The following is a 21,023-nucleotide window of genomic DNA, read 5'->3' as shown; positions in this document are numbered from 1 at the left end:
TACCACGGATCACTACATAATTATGCTATACAACTCTACACAGCAAGTACACTATCTAACATAAGATGGGTCGGCCTTGGTGCCTCAGACCCATTGGTATGGTGAGGAGACTTACCTCGTAAATGCTGAACTATCAAGATGAAATTAGATGTGTCCCACGTTGCTCCTCCCTACCGCCTATAACCAACAATTGAACAACTTAACAAAATCCCATAATTACCTTCAGAGTCAACCCTGGTCAGAGTCAAGGTCCATATTCAAGGTCAATAATCCATGTTATCCCTGACTCATCGAGTGTGACCCAACACTCGTCGAGTTCCGTGTTTAAATCACCAACTCGCCGAGTCACACCAGTGACTCGTCGAGTTCCTTAATGTTCACGGCCATTAACTCCCAACCGAAAACCTATGCCCGTGAACCCTTGAACGTGAATGAGAAAACCCTTCACGACTCGCCGAGTCACTTTCACGACTCGCCGAGTTCCCCTAGTCCAACTTGTTTACAATCCTTTCCAGTAGGACTTAAGGTCCCAAAATTCAGATATATCTTCTTCTAGGGCAGATATCACGTAAAGTTGCAAACTTTTCATGCATGCATAGCCTCACATGGCCATACACCAAAACTAACCTTCAAATAAGGTTTTCATGCATGGAGAGGGGATAAGCTTATAAAAAGATGCAACTTTATGCTATTTGGGACATAAGAAGGTCCAGATCTAGAACCATATCCTTGTGATAGGACCAGATCTAAGTATGACTCCATTTTGCACCAAAATAGGCCATTTACTTCCAAGAAGAGGGATCTAAGTAACTAAAGCTCAAGGTAACAAGTTTATACCCCAAGATGGTGGCCAATACAGTGTAGATGATTGATCTAGTGCTTTTCCCCTTGATACTTCCTCTTTAAGCTTGGAATTCTCTCCAAAATCCCAAAGATAAGCTCCCAAACGTTCTCACTTCACACACAGTGGGTCTGTGGCCGTGAACGATCTCCTATGGTGTTAAGGGAGGCCACAAGGGTTTATAATGTTGTATATATATATATATATATATATATATATATATATATATATATATATATATATATATGGGGAAAACTCCAAAAATTAGGTTTTCTTTAAATAGCTCGGACTCACCGAGTCAGTCTCGACCCGCGTCCAAATATCACGATCTTACTCGACGAGTCGGTCTCCCAACTCGCCGAGTCTATGCATAAATTCCCTTCAATAGATAAATTTCAACCAATTCCCTAAACAAGTGCTACATAATTAAATATGATTTTGTAGGATTTTAAATATAGAAATACAATTAATTATCAGCAATCATATCCGAAACTTATTAAAGACGAATTTAAATTTCTCCTAAAAACCAGGGATCAAATAAATAATTGTCTAACTTATTATCAATATCAATATTTTTTAAAAAATAAAAAAAATGATGAGAAAATGATACGTGTCATTTTTATAAAGCATTTTAAAAGAAAACATAAATTATGAAAAAAAATAAATAACTAGTTACACTAATAACTATTCTTTTATTAGTATAAAAATATTATACAAAAATGTAAAATATGTAATGTATGAAAGTAAAAGGGTTAGTAAATACCAAGGTTATTAAAAACGTGATTTTGATCGTAGAATCACACGATTCTACGATCATACATTTGTATTTCGATTTCGGTCTTATTAAACTCGTTTTTGGGTAGACTCATGGTAAAATCGTGAAATCGGATCATAGAATCGTAGAATCATATATGATCCGATTCTATGTTCATTGACCATTTTTTTGACACTTTGACCCTAAATTAAAAGCCTAAAAACTAAAAGAGCATAAGGGAAAGTGACATAAAAGATTGACGATGGATGGCAAACACGAACGACGAACCCTAGCCCCTTTTTTTGCTCATCTTCGTTGTAACTGTAGATGCTTGAAGCCCTGAAACTGAAACTTAATATGTTCATCAAACTCAACGAAATTTTATCTTGCAACTTGCGATTATTTGAAGTCCTGAACCAGGTAAGCCTTTATCAAATTTCTGAATTTTTAAATACATTCTTGAAGCATGTACGTCGTGAACCTAAAGTCTTGAACCAACTTGCGATATACATTCTGAATTTTGGCTTGTAGCTTTCATTCTCACTTTGGGTAAGCCTTCATCAATTTCTTGGTTATGTTACTTATATACATTATTTTGCAGCTTCAAGATTGGAGTTACTCCAAATCTCTGATGTTTATTGTTTTAGATTGAAATTGTGTAGAATATAGATTATGAAAATTGAAAAGTTAGAAACATATGTAATTGTTGTTCAAACTTTAAACATGTTAGAATTTAGAAACGTATTAAGAAAGAATGTATATCACTTTAAGGCTCTTTTAGCATTAATGTATGGTTTTTTTCTCAACCAATTATGTTAGATTAGATTGGAAATGATAATTGATATGTATTAGACTATTAGTCATCACAAATGTTTTGAAGTTTCTAGAATTTGTTGACAAACAACTGATGGACAAGTTTTAAATTTATAAATGCATTGTTTTTAGTAGAATCATATCATTCGAATTCGATTTTACGATCTCGATTTTGCAAACACGAAAACGATTATGTGTAGAATCTCGATTTTGCAAACCCGGGTAGAAACTTCTAAGACATTGCCGATTGATATATCGTATAATACTAGGTGTAAGACCCATGTATTAAATGAGTTCATTTAAAAAAAATATATGAAATTCTAAACATTTGAGAAGTTTGAATTTATAAGAAAAAAATAGAAAAATATTAAATTATTAAAATTAAATTGTTTGTTTTTTTAAATTAAACAAATAATTTAGATAAATAAACAAAAGAAACTAATGAAACTTTAATTTAAAAAATTAAAATTAGAAGGAAATCAATTAATAAAATTGATATACATTTATTATTACATTTATTATAATTATTAAATTTAAATATTATGTGAAAATTAATAAAATAAAATAAAAACCATAAAATATCATATATATATATATAAAAAAATTAATTAAAAATAAACAATAACATATATCAAATCAATAAAAATATCACACGTAGGCAAGAATTCCCACACTATTAATTATTTTTAAAAAGAAAAATATTAGTGAAAAGATGATGAGTTGTAGCGTTCACACCCCCAAACTTTACATATTTGCCCTTATCTTTCACACACCAAACGTCTCCTTTCTCCGGCCATCATAACGTCAGGATCTCCAGCGCTCCCTCGTATCTCCGCACACATCTGTTTCTCCGGCGCTCCCGATCGAACAAGGGCAACATCGCCCCCAGCACCACTCGTATCGGGCAGCCTTTTTCATCGCCGCCATCTACGGTTAGTTTCCTCTCCGGTCATCTCCTTTTCTCTTGTACTGATTCCCGCTTTCTGGTTGGTACAGACTACAGACACCTTTCTGATTAAGTGATTCAAAATCGCCATTTTTGATTGAGACGAAGCTTCTGTAATTCACCCTTCAATCTTCCCCAATGAGCGCCGGTACACCCCTCTTTCTCTGAATGTATACTTCTATGTACACACATACACAGCCTCCTAGGGTTTCCTTTGGCCAAACTGCTTTCCATCAAGTAATTTAAGAGTTGGTGGTGATAAAACCTCCCTAAGATTTAGGGTTTTGCCGATATCTTCTCAATAATACTTGTTGTTTCTGTCAATAAGTGAAATCAGAATCACTGCTTGTAGCGAAGCAGTTGCCATTGCCCTGCTGCTTTTCAAATTACAAACGTGAAATTAATGTTCTTGTAGCAAATTTTGAGCAGTTAAAAGTGATTATTCTTACTACTTCTGTTATCTCTTAAGATCATGTAGATGAGGCATTATTCATTTCTTTTCAGGAGGAGCATTTGGAGGGAATAGAGGAGCACGACCAGTACCACCAGAGAAAGGAGTTTTTCCGTTGGACCATATGCACTTATGTGACCTGGTACCCTCTCCCTGATTTTTTTTGGTGAAAATTAGTTTTCTTTCTCTTGTGTAATTTAGAAAATTGGAATTGCAGCCTTATGATTTTGACTGGTTGGTTTGGTGTTAATTTGCTACATTCAGGAGAAGAAAGAATATATAAGTTGTCTCAAAACATCAGGGCATAAATCCGAGATATGTAGACACCTTTCAAAGAAATACTTGGAATGCCGTATGGAAAAGTTAGTTTGTTACTTCCCTTTAGAAATCATATTTGCAAAAGACAATTGCCTTAAGGAGTCATATTCTGTCATATGTCATGTGATGTCATGTCATAACTTTTTGTGTGGGCCTAAATGAGTTTTCTAATTGTTGTGTTGGGAGGGCTTTTCAGGAATTTGATGGCAAGGCAAGACATGTCGGAACTTGGTTTTGGGAAGGAAGACATCTCAGAATTGACTAAAGAGAAAAATGAAGATGGGAGTATCAAAAGCTGAATTTCTCAATGCTACAAAGAAATTAGGTCGACTCAAAAAGCGCAAATATCTTGTCTATCATTCATAAGCGATCCTATATTAACCAAATTTTGCTTAGTAATAATGGTGGGAAGCTTCTATGAATATCCTTGCTCAAGTTCTCTGCACGATGTACTTGTATGATTGATTTGTTTATTATGATATATTTTTCTATTATAGTATTGTGTTTTGAAAAACAATGATTCAAATACAAAGTTGATCATTTGAGATTTTGACACTTTAAATGGAGATTGTCCCGCCATTTAAAAGAAAATAAATAAATAAATAAGTACAAAGCAATGTCAGATTTCACTGTTATAAATTGGTTCCACTAAGAGTTGTTCGGTCCTTTATCTCATGCTTTCTGAAAACGTGCTATTTGTTATCATCTTCCACTAAATTTCCAATTTGTAAAGGGTTTGAAATATTTATAAAGATTTGAATTATAGACTAAAGTTTCAATCAAACTTGGTCTATTATGAGAAAATGGATAAATATCGAGAATAATATCAAAATTCTCTTATAGAATCGACTATTGAATTATAGACTCATGTTTCTGACCAAATAAAGTTTGACCAGTCACTTTTTTCTTGGGCGTTAGCTGTAATACTAAACCCATTATGTAGTATGTACAGGTACAACTCCCCATTCCAATTTAACGAATTATTATCATCTTATGTCAAATCGAAATTGGTTAATTTTGTTTTTAGGTGATGTATTTTCCTAGACGAGATAACTCAATTTATTCTTGTTGAAATGTGAAGTATGTTTATCGTTGTATGTAAAATAAAGAGAACATTGTCATAGATCTAGATAAAGGTATTAATGAAAATGTATATTTACATAAAGTAGGTCGTAATACCAAAATTGTGAGCAAACATTTTTTTTTTTTTTATAAAAAGGTGTGGTTTTTGATTAATTTATTTAAAAATAGATTGATAAGAGTTATGTTTTAAACCTAACAAGTTAAACTAAATAAACTAAGAAGAAAACAAAAGAGGAAATGGATTGAACGGCTTGGCTGTCACCTCAAAATGTATAATTACACAACTTAAATTCCTTATATAAACACCAAACTATCGTTATAATAATATAATGTTATAACCATGGGTTAATATATTAATTATTTACAAAAAGAAAATCAGAATTAAATTGAAATTTACAGGATTCTGGTTAATAAGTCAAAATTAATGCAACTTAATACTAAGACAAGTTGCTGGAATAGCTCAGTTGGTTAGAGCGTGTGGCTGTTAACCACAAGGTCGGAGGTTCAAGCCCTCCTTCTAGCGAGTTTCATTTTATAATGTTTTTTGGATGCGAAAGTCACTTTTAAAAATATTTAGACTTAAAAAACTAAACTGAATTTGCACACCCAAGATCACTACTATCTTGTTGCTAGAGGACATTTTAAAATTACAAAATGAAAATTTCAAGACAAAAGAAACTAATTTACACATTTTTGAACAGCCATATATATCATGTAAGTAATTAGATGAGCAAATTGCAATAAATGACAATATACATTGGCTTTTTCTTATCGATATAGAATTATCCCTATAATGATAATATGTTAATTACTTTTCTAACATTTGTTCGATATATAAAATGTTTGAGTAAATCCTTTTTCAAAAGACAGAAGTAAGTAAAATAAAATATATACCTGCTTTGGAAGAAGAAAACAAAGTCCATTTCATACATTTATCCACTCATCGATAATCGATTAGCATTCGATACAAAATATTCATACATATGACCATGATCTTCAAATCATTATTCAAAAAATATTCATATACAAAACCATTTCATACATTTATGCGCATTATGAGGGAGCAAAATAGACGCACAACAATGGTAGTAACCATCTTCATCAAACACAAACCTTTGAGAAAGATGAACTTCACGGATCAAATACTTCCCCCAATCCTCTGAACCATATTTCTCCATAACACCTCGAGCATCAAATGAATCATATTGATTTGTCATCTTAGTCCTAATCAATATAATTAATTCACTTTTATAAAGAAATAAAATAAAAAGTACATAATCAAACAAACCAAAAAGATAAATAAATGGAAGAACCTTTTCCTGTGTCTCACGTTCATAACAGTCGCATGCAACTGCATTGAGTAAAAAAAAAACACTCATATATTATATATATAGCTTATCAAATTAAGTCATGTTCCCATTAAGTCAAAAAGAAATGACCTTCACCTACCTTTAATGTTTGTTTGGCATCTTTTTCAAGAACAAGCCCACCTTTCGTGAAAGCTTCAGTGATGACTTCTAAGAAGGTTCAGGAAAAAAACACGAATAATTTTCATTGTTGCTTTATTTTGTTACTTCAATTAAAAAAGAATATAAATAAAAATGCACATAAAATGTGGATACTGCAAGCCCGCAAAAGCCTATCTTCACCACCAACTACTTCAACAGGAGCGTAAAGAACACGAGCTTTAGCAAGAGAACCTTTCAAGCAATCCTAAAAGAAGAAATTAAGATTTAAGAGCATTCGCTCCATGTTCTTTATTTAAAAATATATATATACAAAAATTCCTATCAACTATATGGGATTAGGGGTGTTTGAATGTGCTTTTCTAAAATGATTATAGTGATTTGAAGAATCTGAATTGGATTATATAATATAAGTTGCTTAAAATTATAGGGGGAGTTACGTAATCTTATATCCTCCTAAATGTGTGACAATTTGGAGAGAAAGGAAAGGCTTCATAACTTCTTTAAGGCTAAATGCATGAAAACAGTTAAACAGCAACATACTTCCATTTCTTTATATTACAAACATTGTACTTTCAAATACATATATATATCTTAATAAGACAGTGTACTTTGAAATTATCCCTAATCTATTATTTTACATGGTAAGGGTATCGACATAAAATTGTCAGCTTTCTTGCTTTTTCTCTCCAACTCGATGACACATGAAAGTAGATCCCTGAGTTTAGCAAGTTTTTGCAATTTTGGTTCTTATTTTGAGAGGTATCTCAACGATTTGGTTTATGTTCAAGTAAAATGAATTGTTTTACAAAATTTTGATAAATTATTTTATATTTATATTATTAATAAACTAAACTGGGCTATGAATCTAATATATCAACTAAACAAGGATTCTTACTAGCCCCTTAAGTTTAATAGATACAGGTCTGCCATCTAATGCATCCATTATTTCACCTTCAATGCCCTGTGTCATAAAAAAAATTATAAAACATTTAATTCATCTCAAATATATAATCAATCAACAAAGTTTAGCAATTGAATTTGACCTCAAATATCTTGACAGCAGCATCAACTCTCTCCTTGTTCCACAGCTTCAACATGAGCACAGTTAAGTGAAATGTCTTCGGCTTAATAAAAATCGATTGATCTATTCCAAGTTCTGTTTACACAAAAAGGAAATTAAGAATATGAATAAACGGGAAATTATATCATAAGGATAATTCTGCTCACATACCGGATAATGTGGAAGTTTTTGGCTTTGAGGCGGAGGTAGAAGCTTTAATGGAAGCATTATCATGTAACCCTAATATTGAATTTTGAAAGTTGACAAGCTTATCAACCAATTGAGGATGTATAGCCAGTGGAAGTGATATGAAGTGTGAGTAGTCAAGAGCTGAACTTTTGACAACCAGTTTGCTACCTACTTCAGCTCCACCATGGCGATCTTGACATAGATGTAAAATTCATATATCTAACTTTAATAAACTGATTATTCAAAATTTCAAATCACAATAATCGCTTTGAAGAAAACTCATCCAAACCGAGGCATAAATCCTTACCATTAGCGAAACTAGACTTCATAGACACAGGTCTCCGAACAGAAGCAATTGATTTCTGTTTTTGCCTCTCTGCAGAAGATGTTTTATTGTTGCTTCCACCAATCATTTTATGGTTGTTCATACGACCATACGAGTAGCATCTCTGCCATTAAAAAGAATATCATTAACATTCCTAACTTCAAATAAGCTCTTAACTTTTACACTCCACGATGCAAACAGAAATTTGTTCCTTTGCTTAGCAAATTCGATACTAAATTCAGCTAGTTCTAGTTTCATGTAGAAAAGTAAGTCGAAGTCTACCTGATTTCAAGAACGAAAGCAGTATTCATAAACTAATTACACGTTAGAATTAATACCAATAATTCATCGGTTTAACCTATCCCTGTGGAAGAATTCGAAAGACCGGTGAACTTGAAAGAAGGGCGATGACTTGGATATGTGATACGGAAGTGTGAAATAAACAATAATTGAACTTGTAACCTTGAGGTCGATATATAAACGGTTGATATGATCGCTGAAAGAAGAAATTCTACCAGAAAACACGTTATCTATTTTAATTACTTTTATACATTTTTAAATTTCAATAATGTTTGTAGATTTTTTCTAATCACTAAATATATGTTTTAATTATTTTACATATTTCAGAAAAATATTTTATTAGTTTTTTTACGATTTGCAAACTTTAAAGAATAATTATCGTCTCACTAATTTTTACACATATTCAAAGAAAAAAAAAATCATCAATTTTTACAACTTGCAAGTATCAGATAAAAATCTACCTATATTTACTAATAACTTTACACCCATATAATAAGAGCAATCTATCATATTATTTGTGAATTTTATATGTTTCAAAAAAATAATTTATCATCTTTTTTGTAATTTTGAGTGAACTTATTACGGAGTCTAATTAGTTAAAATCAAAATAAAAGTTCTATAAAATTATTGTTCGCTCTAAAATATAAAATTTATTCGATACAACAAAAAAAATTTTAAAATATGAATAATTTAATAATTTGGGCGATACACCCAAATGTCTAGGATTCATTATCATACTCATAATATAACAATAAAATAAAAAATCTAAAAAACAATTTGCCAACAGGGAAGTTCATATATGGGTTGTTTGTCTTTGGCTTAATAGAACTAATATTATAAAAGTTTTAAATTTTTAATATGAAATTGAAAAAAGCTTTAATATTTTTTTATTGTTATGGTTACAATTTTCTCATAGAATTATTACTCTAACCCACTTAACGAGTTTCATGGTTAACTTTATTAACTTTTTTATGGTTACAACTTTCTCATAGAATTATTACTCTAACCCACTTAACGAGTTTCATGGTTAACTTTATTAACTTTTTTGAAAAAATTCAGTCCTAAAATTTGGTTTAAAAATCAAATTTGGTTCATGTAGTTTGCAAAAAATTACACCACATGGTTTTTTAACTTTATTTTTCGTTTTATATATATATATATATATATATATATATATATATATATATATATATATATATATATATATTGCATTTAAACTATTGATATCACATATATAAATATAATTTAATTTGCAAGTTATATCACATATTGAAACATTAATTCTCAATAAACAATTTATTTTTATTATTTTTTTTTCATAACATAAATATAATAGCACTAAAGAACAAAAGAATAAAAAGAAAAAAAATTGAACCAAAATTACAAAAAAATAAGTTATTATTTTTTATTTAGGTGGACTAGAGTGATAATTCTGCAAAAAAGTTGTGGTTATATTAATAATAAAAAAAATGTTGTTTTTTCTAATTATCCGTTAAAAACTTAGGACTTTTATAATATTAGTCCGGCTTAATAAAAATCAGTATTAATCTATAGGTTTTTTGGGTAATTTTTGTTATTTATACCTTTGCTATTTTGATTCAAAAAGGGTTTTTAGCCAATTTTACATGTACTTTTAGGTAGGTAGTTTCCGTATATATACCAAAATACCAAAACTAACCTGAAAAATGAGATAAATTTGCAAATAATTTTGGTATTTTTACATAAATGATATAGGAAACATGTAATTTTACAGACCATTTCGCAAAAATACAGTAAAATGGGCATTTCCGCATGGCATTTATAGTATTTTTGCTGGTGTCCCTACAAAAATACCATAAATGTGTTTTCTCACAGGCTATTCAACTGCTATTTTCGCTTTTATCAGTTATCTGTTTTACTGTAGCATGAGTTTTAGTGGACAAGTAAAAGCTTTGGAAACCACAGGTCATGTTTGTTTTACTGTAGCATACACAAATTTATCCCATTAATGACAATATGTTGACTAATTTTCTATCGATTTGGTCAATATATATAATATATGAAAACAAAAATCTTTCATACATATTTATTCACCTATTAGCAACTGATACAAAATATTCAACAAAATGACCATGATCTTCAACTCATTAATCAAATAACAAAAAACTAATCTACTTGCACATTCTGAGGGAGCAGAATAGAGGCACAACGATGGTAATAACCATCTTCATCAAACACAAACCTTTGAGAAAGATGAACTTCACGGATCAAATACTCCCCCCATTCCTCTGAACCATATTTCTCCATAACACCTCGAGCATCAAATGAATCATACTTTTTTGTTGTCTTAGTCCTAAAAAATATAATCAATACCATTTTTTATTCAATTTTATAAAGAAAAAAAAAACTATATAATCCAACAACCAAACAGATAAATAAATGTAAGAACCTTTTCCTGTGTCTGGCATTCATAACCGTTGCATGCAACTGCATTGAGTAAAAAAAAAACTCATATATTATATATATAGCTTATAAAATTAAGTCATGTTCCCATTAAGTCAAAAGGAAATGACCTTCACCTACCTTTAATGTTTGTTTGGCATCTTTTTCAAGAACAAGGCCACCTTTCGTGAAAGCTTCAGTGATGACTTCTAAGAAAGCTCAGGATAAAAACAGAAATCATTTTCAATTGTTGATTTATTTTCTTTTACTTCAATTAAAAATAAATAAAATAAGAATGCACATAAAATGTGGATACTGCAAGCCTGCAAAAGCCTATCTTCACCACCTATTACTTCAACAGGAGCATAAAGAACACGAGCTTTAGCAAGAGAACCTCTCATGCAATCCTGAAAGAAGAAAGCATGAATTTAGAGCTAAACTCAGGGACCAAGTAAAATGAATTGTTTCACAAAATTTTGATGAATAGTTTTATATTTATATTAATAATAAGTTAAATTGAGTAATGAATCCAATATATCAACTAAAAATGGATCCTTACTAGCCCCTTAAGTTTAATAGATACAGGTTGGCCATTTAATGCATCCATTATTTCACCTTCAATGCCCTGTGTCATAAAAAAATTATAAAACATTTAATTCATCTCAAATATATAATCAGTCAACAAAATTTAACAACTGAATTGACCTCAAATATCTTGACAGCAGCATCAACTCTCTCCTTGTTCCACAACTTCAACATGAGCACAGTTAAGTGAAATGTCTTTGGCTTAATAAAAATCGATTTATCTATTCCTAATTCTGTTTACACAAAAGAGAAATTAAAAAAATGAACAAAATGGAAAATTATATTATAAGGATAATTCTGCTCACATACCGGATAATGTAGAAGTCTTTGGCTTTGAGCCTGAGGTGGAGGTAGATGAGGATTTTGGGGGATAACTTACAAGGGGTATTTTAGTAACATCCACTTTCACATTTCCACTATCTTCTTGAGCTTTAAGTGTGAGAGTAGATTCACCTAATCTTTTGTCCCCGTTTTCTTCTTCTGATGTATCTTCATTGGAAGTATTATCATGTAACCCTAATATTGAATTTTGAAAGTTGATAAGCTTATCAACCAATTGAGGATTTATAGCCAGTGGAAGTGATATGAAGTGTGAGTAGTCAAGAGCTGAACTTTTGACAGTCTGTAAATTCCCATATGGACACGTCAGCATGTTATGTAAAATGGAAGCTAAGAAAGATTTTCACTTAAGCAAGATAAAAAGCAATTGACCTCATCAATTATGAGTTGTATTCTTTCTGAAGCTCTAGTTACACTATCAGGAGAAGTCCCTTCGATGACTGTGAAAATGTTTAAATAGTTCTTCAAAATATGCAAAAGTGTACACAATCTGTTTTATAGAAAAATGGCTAGATTCAAGAAACATACTAATTGATTCTTCCTTTCTTGATGATGGAAATATTATTTTAACCCCCATCTCTTCTTCAATGTTTGATTGCACATAACCCCTGTGGAGGATTATGATTTATGAAGAAAGTATTATGTTTAGTGGTAGCATACGTAAATTACTAGAATATAACAAGTGGAAATGCCAGAAGTACCCTTTTCCTTTGATGAACCGAAACAAGGAAGACCCTACCTACATGATAAAGAAACCGAATAAGGAAAGTACATGAATTACAAGGAAAACTAAGTGTAAGTTCACAATTCAAGGGAAAAAAAACAGACAACTAAAGCTTTACCTCTAAAGAGATTGAATGTTTATCTGTAGAAGACACTGACCCTTTGAATGCATTGTCTTCCTCTTTATCAGATAATATTGCAGGACCAATTTGTGGTTCAGCCAGTTTACTACCTACTTCAGCTCCAGCATGGCGATCTTGACATAGATGCAAAATTCATATTTCTAACTTTAATAAACTGATTACGATTGTGATTATTCGCATCACAATGATCGATTTGAAAAAAGTTCATCCAAATAGAAGAATAAATACTCACTATCAGCTGAACAAGACTGCGTAGACACGGGTTTCCATACAGATGCAATCGATTTATGTTTTTTCTTCTCTGCAGATGTTTTATTGCTGCTTCCACCAATCATTTTATACTTATTGTTCATACCCCCACACGAGTAGCATTTCTGCCATTAAAAAGAATCATTAACATTCCCTGCTTCAAATAAGCTCTTAACCTTTAAACTCCACAATACAATAATTTATTGGTTTAACATATCCCTGCGGAAAGAATTCGAAAGACGCTGAACCTGAAAGTAGGTTGCTGACTTGGATATATGATATGGGATTGTGAAATTCAGAGCACGTTCTACTCTGAAACAATAATTGAACTTGTAACAGTGGAGTCGATATATGCATAAAGTAATGATATGATCGCTGAAAGAAGAAATTGTACCGGAATAGAGCTAACATCGATGTTTCCCTGCCGCCGCCACCGTCTTATTAGAGTTGGGAAACGACTCCCTTGTAAATGATTTATTATTTATTATTTATTTTTTTCATTTTTTATTTTAAAGTCAATATATTTTCTCGAACACATGGTTCTAAATTGGGATGATCAGCTGAATCAGGTACGTGCTTTCGGAACCGTAACCATCTTGGAACTGCCGGTTCTAGAACTGGAACCGTTTTAGGCGGTTCCGGTTCCCAAAGTCTCGGAACCGTCTTATGCAGTTCTGGTTCCAATTCTCATTTTTACGAAACTGATACCCGCTAGATACCCATCGGTTCCGGTTTCAATATCGGGTACCCAGAACCGGTACCAACGGGTACCTGCATATTTATAAAAATATATATTTAGTTTTTATACTTTAATGCCTTTGTTCTAAAAAACTAGGGTAAAAGAACTTTTAGATGAACTTATTCGTTTTTAGGGTTTATCTGATTCATTCCGACAAAAAACCGCCGACACGCTACTCTCTATTCTCTCAATCGTATGGCGCTGACAGAAGCCCTCCCTTAATCTCCCGTTCAATCGGCGACCATCGCTGCAACTATAAGCGTTCATCGTCAAGGGTAATTTCTCGAACTGTTACCTCCATCTGTTAGTATGTCGATTTCGATTTTTTCTGTTAATATGTCAATTTTATGTTAATATGTCGATTATGATTTCGATTCAATCTGTTAATATGTCGATTTTTTTATGTTGATTGTAACTTGGGATTTCAAATTTGCATCTGTTGACTGTAACTAGGATTTCGAAATTGCATCTGTTTCTTCATCACTCAATCAATGGATGAATCATAAACCCTTACAAAGAACTCTAGAGAAGAAAGATTATGGCAGATATTCTCGTTGCTTCGAGATCGTTAATGGCCTCACATACTCCACCTCTCAACGCCCTAGTTTTTCCATCCGAAGATTATATCAGGATTGATCTTAACTTTTCTGATCGTAATCATATTTTGCCGTTTATTGTTATTTCAAACTATATGTAATTGGATTTTGTAATAACATTTGTTTAAACTATTTGGAAGGATCAACCACAGGCTGAAATAAATCATGTTCATGTACATCCCTTATAATTTTCTGGTCGTTCAGTTTCAGACAAGCTAAAAGATTTACGCTACAATCTCAAAAAGGAAAAAACTCGTGGAATCATAATCACAACACTTGATGAGGTAAGAGTCTCTCTCTATAATAATTCTTGTTCAATAAGTTATCACTCATTGACTTGTGATATCTTTAACAGTTTACAGGTTGTTTGGTTGTATAATGTTCGTGGGGGTGATGTGTCCTATTCTCCTGTTGTTCATTCATATGCAGTTGTAACATCATCACCTTCCTTTTATGTTAATGAAGAAAGTTGTCATATGAGGTAGGTTCAGTACCAATGTATGTACTTTTGTGACAAAAGGGGTTTTCCTTGTAGTATGCAGATGAAAAAATATATTTTTTGTTGATTTGTTTTAATTTTGCAAGGTGTAACGTCCTGTTCTAAATTGACTCCTAGTATGAGGTTGTGGCCCGAAGGCTAGTGTGACATCCCCAAAATCACGGTCATAAAAGACCGGTTTCATTTATGCTTTTAAAATAGTTTCAGAGATAAATCCATTGATTTAAAAGAGTTGTGGAATTTGTTCCCAAAACAAAATATGATAAAAATAAAGTTTATCAAAACATTTCATCAAGAGATGCATTTTCATTATATAACAATATCCGGGATGTCATGTTCCGATAAACAGACCAAAAACATAAACAAAAAAAGATAGATGATACAACGGTTACATATAACAACTGGTCTAATATCAAAAGATCTTGATAAGTCATCCAACTTATGCTTTCGCGCCACTACCTGTAATACAACAAAACTGAATGGGTCAGGCTTGGGAGCCTGGTGAGCATATAGGGTTTTCAACCCACAATAAATAATTATATTTAATTTCACCAACCAACAATAACCCGATTACCCATTCCCGTTATCCTCACTTTACGTCCCTAAAACAACATCTATTACCACAGATCTAATCTGGGATTTTCATCGGGACGAATATTACTGCAAAGGGGTTTCCTCAACAATAGATGTCCTAAAGGCAACCATGAGTGGGGATAGAGTAAACCGGTGAACACATCGTTCACAACACCTACATGTTATGAGCCTGTCAGCATTCCACATGACTGTCTAGAAAGAGTTTGTGGTTGTTATCCATACTCCGCTGAATAACTAGATCAACAACAACATCGAGGTCTCCCATCTGTTTATCACATTTCAACTATCTACCCATGTTCTACCCAACATATTAGTAGATGAATATATATATATATATATATATATATATATATATATATATATATATATATATATATATATATATAGAGAGAGAGAGAGAGAGAGAGAGAAAAGAGTTCAATTGAGAAAAAAAGGTTGAGAATGGGGGAATCATTCTCAGCCACTCATTTATTTTTGCCGCAAAAGCCTCCATCGTACCAGCAGAAATGGGAAAGGAATAGACATGTGTTTTCGAACAAAACATGTTTCCTTAAACCATGCTAATCATTACCTTAATCTATACAAAAACATAGTTTTTTCGATTTTTTTAATTTTAAATAAGCTATTTTTATCGAAAAATGATTTTAAATATACCAAAATTCATGATTTTTTATTCTCTACAAATAGACATCTATATTGATATAGTTTTATGATTAAAATAATATATATATATATATATATATATATATATATATATATATATATATATATATATATATATTCAGCTATCGTTATTCATAAGTGAATAAAAATGAATCAGATTTTTACTACAATACATTCATTATTCAGCTATGAATTTTTTTTTTTTACAGTTTAAGTATCATTCATATATGAATATAGCATATAATAAACATAGTATATTCATATTTAAATATTAGACGATGCATTCACTTATGAATATTACATAGTATATTCACTTGTGAATATTAGATGGTATATTCACTTATGAATATTAGATAATATTTTCATATTTGAATATTACATAGTATTATACGGTATATCACATGTGAATATTACATAGTATATTCATTTGTGAATATTAGATGATATATTCAATTATGAATATTACACAATATATTCACATATGAATATTACACAGTATATTCACATATGAATATTACAAGGTATTTTCACAAATATATATAATTTTTATATGTTATTCACATATGAATAACATACAGACTTGCATATTTGGTTTTTTGTTTTAATAATCATATACTGAGAAAACATATTCATATATGAATATAACGTGCTAATTTAGTTCATGCATTTCATCAAACAGTTGGAGTGCATACAATTTAACTTTTTTTAAAAATGTTAGAAACATGATATTTTGACTATTTAAATCTACAAAAGAGTAGATTGATAGAGAATTATATGAAATTTTTCAAAAAAAAAAACGATTTGATATTTTTCTAACCTCAATTTTCAAGTTTTATTTGATAATCGATGTTGAATGAATGATATGAAGTGGATTTTTGTTGATTATCGATGATGTTGATCTAATAACGTTGGGAGTATAATTAATCATAGATGTTGAAGATCTGATCGTATTCAAGCACAATTGAAGGTTGAATTAAAAGAACCAAAAACGAATTTTTGTTTTTAACTGTTGAATCGTGTTGATTATTGACGAAAATCGATAATTGATTAGCACTGGATGATGTTGATTATGGTTTAATTGAAGAAATCTGGATGATTGTTGAAAGTTGGAGAAGAAATTTGGATGATGAACGATGAATGGGTTTGAACTACAGATACGTATTTGAGATTGAAGGTTGTTCTCATATTTACAAGTTTGCCACCGTGTCTTTTTATGCTTGAATAAAATGAGTGGCTGAGAATGATTCCCCCATTCTCAACCTTTTTTATTTTCTCAATTGAACCCACCTCTCTCTCTCTCTCTCTCTCTCTCTCTATATATATATATATATATATATATATATATATATATATATATATATATATATATATATATATATATATATATATATAACATACATATATAACTTTAAATCATGTATAATATATCCATTCAATATTCAAACCAGATAACAGATAATATGCAACACATAGCACGTATTCTTATGGAGATACTTCATATTTATGTGTTATAAGAAAGTAACTACATACTCACTTGATCTGAAGATGATCGGACAGCACTACGACTCTAAGAGTAGTAGCTCTTCAGTGAAACCGGGATCACTTCACACACTAGGCTTCTTGCGGGCAGAGCTTTGGTTCGGAAACTCTTTTCTTCTAGGGATCTTTGGGCTTCGGGACTTGCTTCGGGTCTCGGGATGATACCGGGGCTTCGGGGGTACTTCTTTGCATGTAAATCAAGGTAGTATGGGTGAGAGAAGGTTGAATTGGCAACCTTGGCCGACTGCCCCTTCATTTATAGGACAAATTTCTCCTGGTGAGCATATAGGGTTTTCAACACACAATAAATAATTATATTTAATTTCACCAACCAACAATAACCCGATTACCTATTCCCGTTATCCTCACTTTACGTCCCTAAAACAACATCTATTACGAGAGACCTAATCTAGGATTTTCATCGGGACAAACATTACTGCAAAGGGGTTTCCTCAACAATAGATGTCCTAAAGGCAACCATGTGGGGATAGAGTACACCGGTGAACACATCGTTCACAACACCTACATGTTATGAGCCTGCCAGCATTCCACATGACTGTCTAGAAAGAGTCTGTGGTTGTTATCCATACTCTGCTGAATAACTAGATCAACAACAACATCGAGGTCTCTCATCTGTTTATCACACTTCAACTATCTACCCATGTTCTACCCAACATATTAGTATATATATATATATATATATATATATATATATATATATATATATATATATATAAACATACATATACAACTTTAAATCATGTATAATATATCCATTCAATATTCAAACCAGATAACAGATAATATGCAACACATAGCACATATTCTTATTGAGATACTTCATATCTATGTGTTAGAAGAAAGTAACTACATACTCACTTGATCTGAAGATGATCGGACAACACTACAACTCTAAGAGTAGTAGCTCTTCGGTGAAACCGGGATCACTTCACACACCGGGCTTCTCGCGGGCAGAGCTTTGGCTCGAAAACTCTTTTCATCTAGGGATCTTCGGGCTTCGGGACTTGCTTCAGGTCTCAGGATGCTACCATGGCTTCGGGGGTATTTCTTTGCACGTAAATCGAGGTAGTATGGGTGAGAGAAGGTTGAATTGGCAACCTTGGTCGACTGCCCCTTCATTTATAGGACACATTTCTCCTTTTCCACATCGTGGGCACTTCTTCCACATCGTGGGCTTGGTCTTCATTGCATGTGTCATTGTCCACTTGCTCTGTCAGGCTCCAGAAGGCATCAGAAGCCATGCCACGTCGTGGTCTCTGATAGTTTTGGGGTTTCGTGCCCCGAACTTTAGAAATTCATAACGTTCGCATACGAACTCCGTTTTCGACATACTTTATATCAACACGTAGGTAAAAACAAGATCTACAACTTTAATTTAGACTCCATCAGCTAATTTTGAATTTATTTTTATTATATTATTTTTAGTAGGCCGGGATAGGAAAACTCCTTTAGAAATTCATAACTCCTTCATCTGACGTTCGTTTTCATCTGTCTTTCCATTGTTGCACTACCCTCAATGAGATCTTCGATTCTCATTTAGTAAGTTTTGGCTAAATATTACTTGATTCCATATTCGAACTTCGGGCTGTACACTGTTAAGTCGAAACTTCGAAAAATCATAACTTCCACATACGAAGTCAGATTTAGACGTTCTTTTTATGTACGCTCTCGGTTTAACATATTCTATGACTTTCGTTTGGATTAATAAGGCTAGATATCGCTCTATCTTAAATTCATATTTTACATCATACAGTGTCGTGCCAGTTCTGTCGCGAAACTTCGACATATCATAACTTCTTCGTTATAACTTGGATTTCGGCATTCTATTCGGAAAACTCGTCACGACCACTACGTTTTCGTGTATCAATATTTGGTTTATCTAACATTTTATTTTCACGCTTATTTTTATTCTTAATTCATTTAAGCCACATAATTAAACAATTAAGCATAAAACACATAATACTCAAATAATACATTCTTATTAACTCAAAATGGGTTACAAAGGTCAACCTAGACTATCATGTCATCATTAATGCCTAGCCTGGAAACACGGGCATTACAACCGACCATCATAAGGATTGTGGCTTTTGAAAAGGGTAAGATCTAGTCCATTTTGGGTGCGAGTGATGCATTAGAAGCGTTCCGGATGTTCGGGTTGTGTTTTGGAGCATAGGGGTATTTCAGTAAAGCATCAGTTTGGGATTTTGTGGAAAATAGACTTTTATTCGGAAGGTATTTAGGAATATATGAGATTATATAAGTGTAGGGCTTCTCGTTACCTTTTTGTGGATATAAGGATCGTCAAAAACGGACTAATAACGAAGAAGTTATGGCCTTAGGAAGTTTAGCGGTATCAAGCTTAGCCGAGTACGTCGGGCGTACACAGAGAATACGCTGGGCGTACTAGTGAAGAAGGCAGTACATTGGGCGTAGTTTTGGAGTACGTTAGGCATACTAACCAGGATGGTCGCGAATGTTCTTCAGGGTACGTTGGGCATACCATATGTACGTTGTGTGTACGCCAATCAGACCTAAACCTTATTTTAGGGTCTTGGACCCTATTTAAGCTCCTTATCTCATAACCTAACCTTAATATCTTCAGCCTCCACCCTCTAAACCCTATAAATTGACCCTTAACCCTCATTTGAGTGATTTTGGAGCTTGGATGGCCATTAGAGGATTATTTTGGAGTTTTTGAAGAAGAAGGTGTTTAGAGAAGAAGCAAGAGATTAAGAGAGCTTGTAGATTCAGAGGTTCTACGTCATTTCCAGCCTATTGAAGGTATAAAGTTCTCATCTTGGTGCTTTTACATCATATATTTAGGTTCTCATGGATATTGTCCCTTTTTGGTTTCAAGAATGGATTTTTATGGTGCAAATCCATTTTTGGACTTAGGGTTGCCACCCATGAAGTTATTTGAGTCCCTTGAGCAGTAAAGTTGCAATCTTTAAGGCCCATTTGCATCCATGCAAGAGATTTAGCCATTTCCATGAAGATACTTGCTATTTTTACAAGTTGATCTCATTTTGGTGGGGTGCAAGCCACCGAGTGATCAACTTTATGAGTTGCTTATTAAACTCATATCTGAAGTTTGGAAGTTGTTGTGACATTCCCATTTTCACGGCCAGAAAAGACCGATTTGTTTATGCTTGTTTTAAAATCAGAGTAATTGTTTACAGAAAACAGTTGCGGAATTTGTTCCCAAAACAAAATAAGATAAGTATTTATCAAAGCATTTCTTTAAAGAAATGTATTTTCATTATATACCAAAATCTCGGGATGTCATGTTCCGATACAGACCAAAAGCATAAACAATATAAAATAGACTATACAACATTTATTTATAACTACTGATCTATAATC

The 21,023-nt window shown here is 32.3% G+C and overlaps 3 protein-coding genes, 1 long non-coding RNA gene and 1 other non-coding gene across 6 annotated transcripts; 3 read left to right on the top strand and 2 right to left on the bottom strand.

The window, feature by feature from the left end:
* The first annotated feature begins 3,136 nt into the window (after positions 1–3,136).
* Positions 3,137–4,617, top strand: LOC145030322 (uncharacterized). The gene is made up of 5 exons (XM_078978708.1): positions 3,137–3,340; positions 3,405–3,502; positions 3,859–3,947; positions 4,070–4,167; positions 4,320–4,617. The coding sequence occupies exons 2-5, from the start codon at positions 3,493–3,495 to the stop codon at positions 4,420–4,422; spliced, it is 300 nt and encodes a 99-aa protein (XP_078834834.1). The 5' UTR covers positions 3,137–3,340; positions 3,405–3,492; the 3' UTR covers positions 4,423–4,617.
* Positions 4,618–5,655: 1,038 nt separating this feature from the next.
* Positions 5,656–5,729, top strand: TRNAN-GUU (transfer RNA asparagine (anticodon GUU)). The gene has a single exon. It is a non-coding gene; the product is annotated as a tRNA-Asn (tRNA).
* A 375-nt stretch (positions 5,730–6,104) lies between these two features.
* On the bottom strand, positions 6,105–8,717 carry LOC145030314 (uncharacterized). 2 transcript variants are annotated; one of them, XM_078978701.1, is made up of 9 exons: positions 8,588–8,717; positions 8,232–8,373; positions 7,907–8,116; positions 7,719–7,831; positions 7,571–7,636; positions 6,829–6,919; positions 6,656–6,723; positions 6,520–6,557; positions 6,105–6,430 (listed from the first exon to the last, which is right to left on the bottom strand). In XM_078978701.1, exons 2-9 carry the CDS (start codon positions 8,350–8,352, stop codon positions 6,226–6,228), a joined length of 912 nt encoding a protein of 303 aa, XP_078834827.1. In that variant the 5' UTR covers positions 8,353–8,373; positions 8,588–8,717; the 3' UTR covers positions 6,105–6,225. The 2 variants fall into 2 exon arrangements, with proteins under 2 accessions (XP_078834827.1, XP_078834830.1); XM_078978704.1 differs by having other exon boundaries at positions 8,532–8,709.
* A 1,871-nt stretch (positions 8,718–10,588) lies between these two features.
* LOC145030309 (uncharacterized) lies at positions 10,589–13,515 on the bottom strand. Its single transcript, XM_078978698.1, has 14 exons — positions 13,404–13,515; positions 13,258–13,321; positions 12,993–13,134; positions 12,737–12,873; positions 12,596–12,633; positions 12,423–12,502; positions 12,267–12,334; positions 11,865–12,177; positions 11,676–11,788; positions 11,530–11,595; positions 11,287–11,377; positions 11,112–11,179; positions 10,978–11,015; positions 10,589–10,881 (listed from the first exon to the last, which is right to left on the bottom strand). The coding sequence occupies exons 1-14, from the start codon at positions 13,418–13,420 to the stop codon at positions 10,695–10,697; spliced, it is 1,422 nt and encodes a 473-aa protein (XP_078834824.1). The 5' UTR covers positions 13,421–13,515; the 3' UTR covers positions 10,589–10,694.
* Positions 13,516–13,870: 355 nt separating this feature from the next.
* LOC145048926 (uncharacterized) lies at positions 13,871–14,878 on the top strand. Its single transcript, XR_013683112.1, has 3 exons — positions 13,871–14,023; positions 14,202–14,628; positions 14,700–14,878. It is a non-coding gene; the product is annotated as an uncharacterized LOC145048926 (long non-coding RNA).
* Positions 14,879–21,023: the final 6,145 nt, after the last annotated feature.

This window comes from Lactuca saligna, chromosome 1 (assembly GCF_052625555.1).
Source record: "Lactuca saligna cultivar CGN05327 chromosome 1, ASM5262555v1, whole genome shotgun sequence".
Classification (NCBI taxonomy): Eukaryota; Viridiplantae; Streptophyta; class Magnoliopsida; order Asterales; family Asteraceae; genus Lactuca; species Lactuca saligna.
The sequence above is the reverse complement of the archived record's forward strand: the minus strand, read 5'-3'. Positions and strand labels throughout refer to the sequence as shown.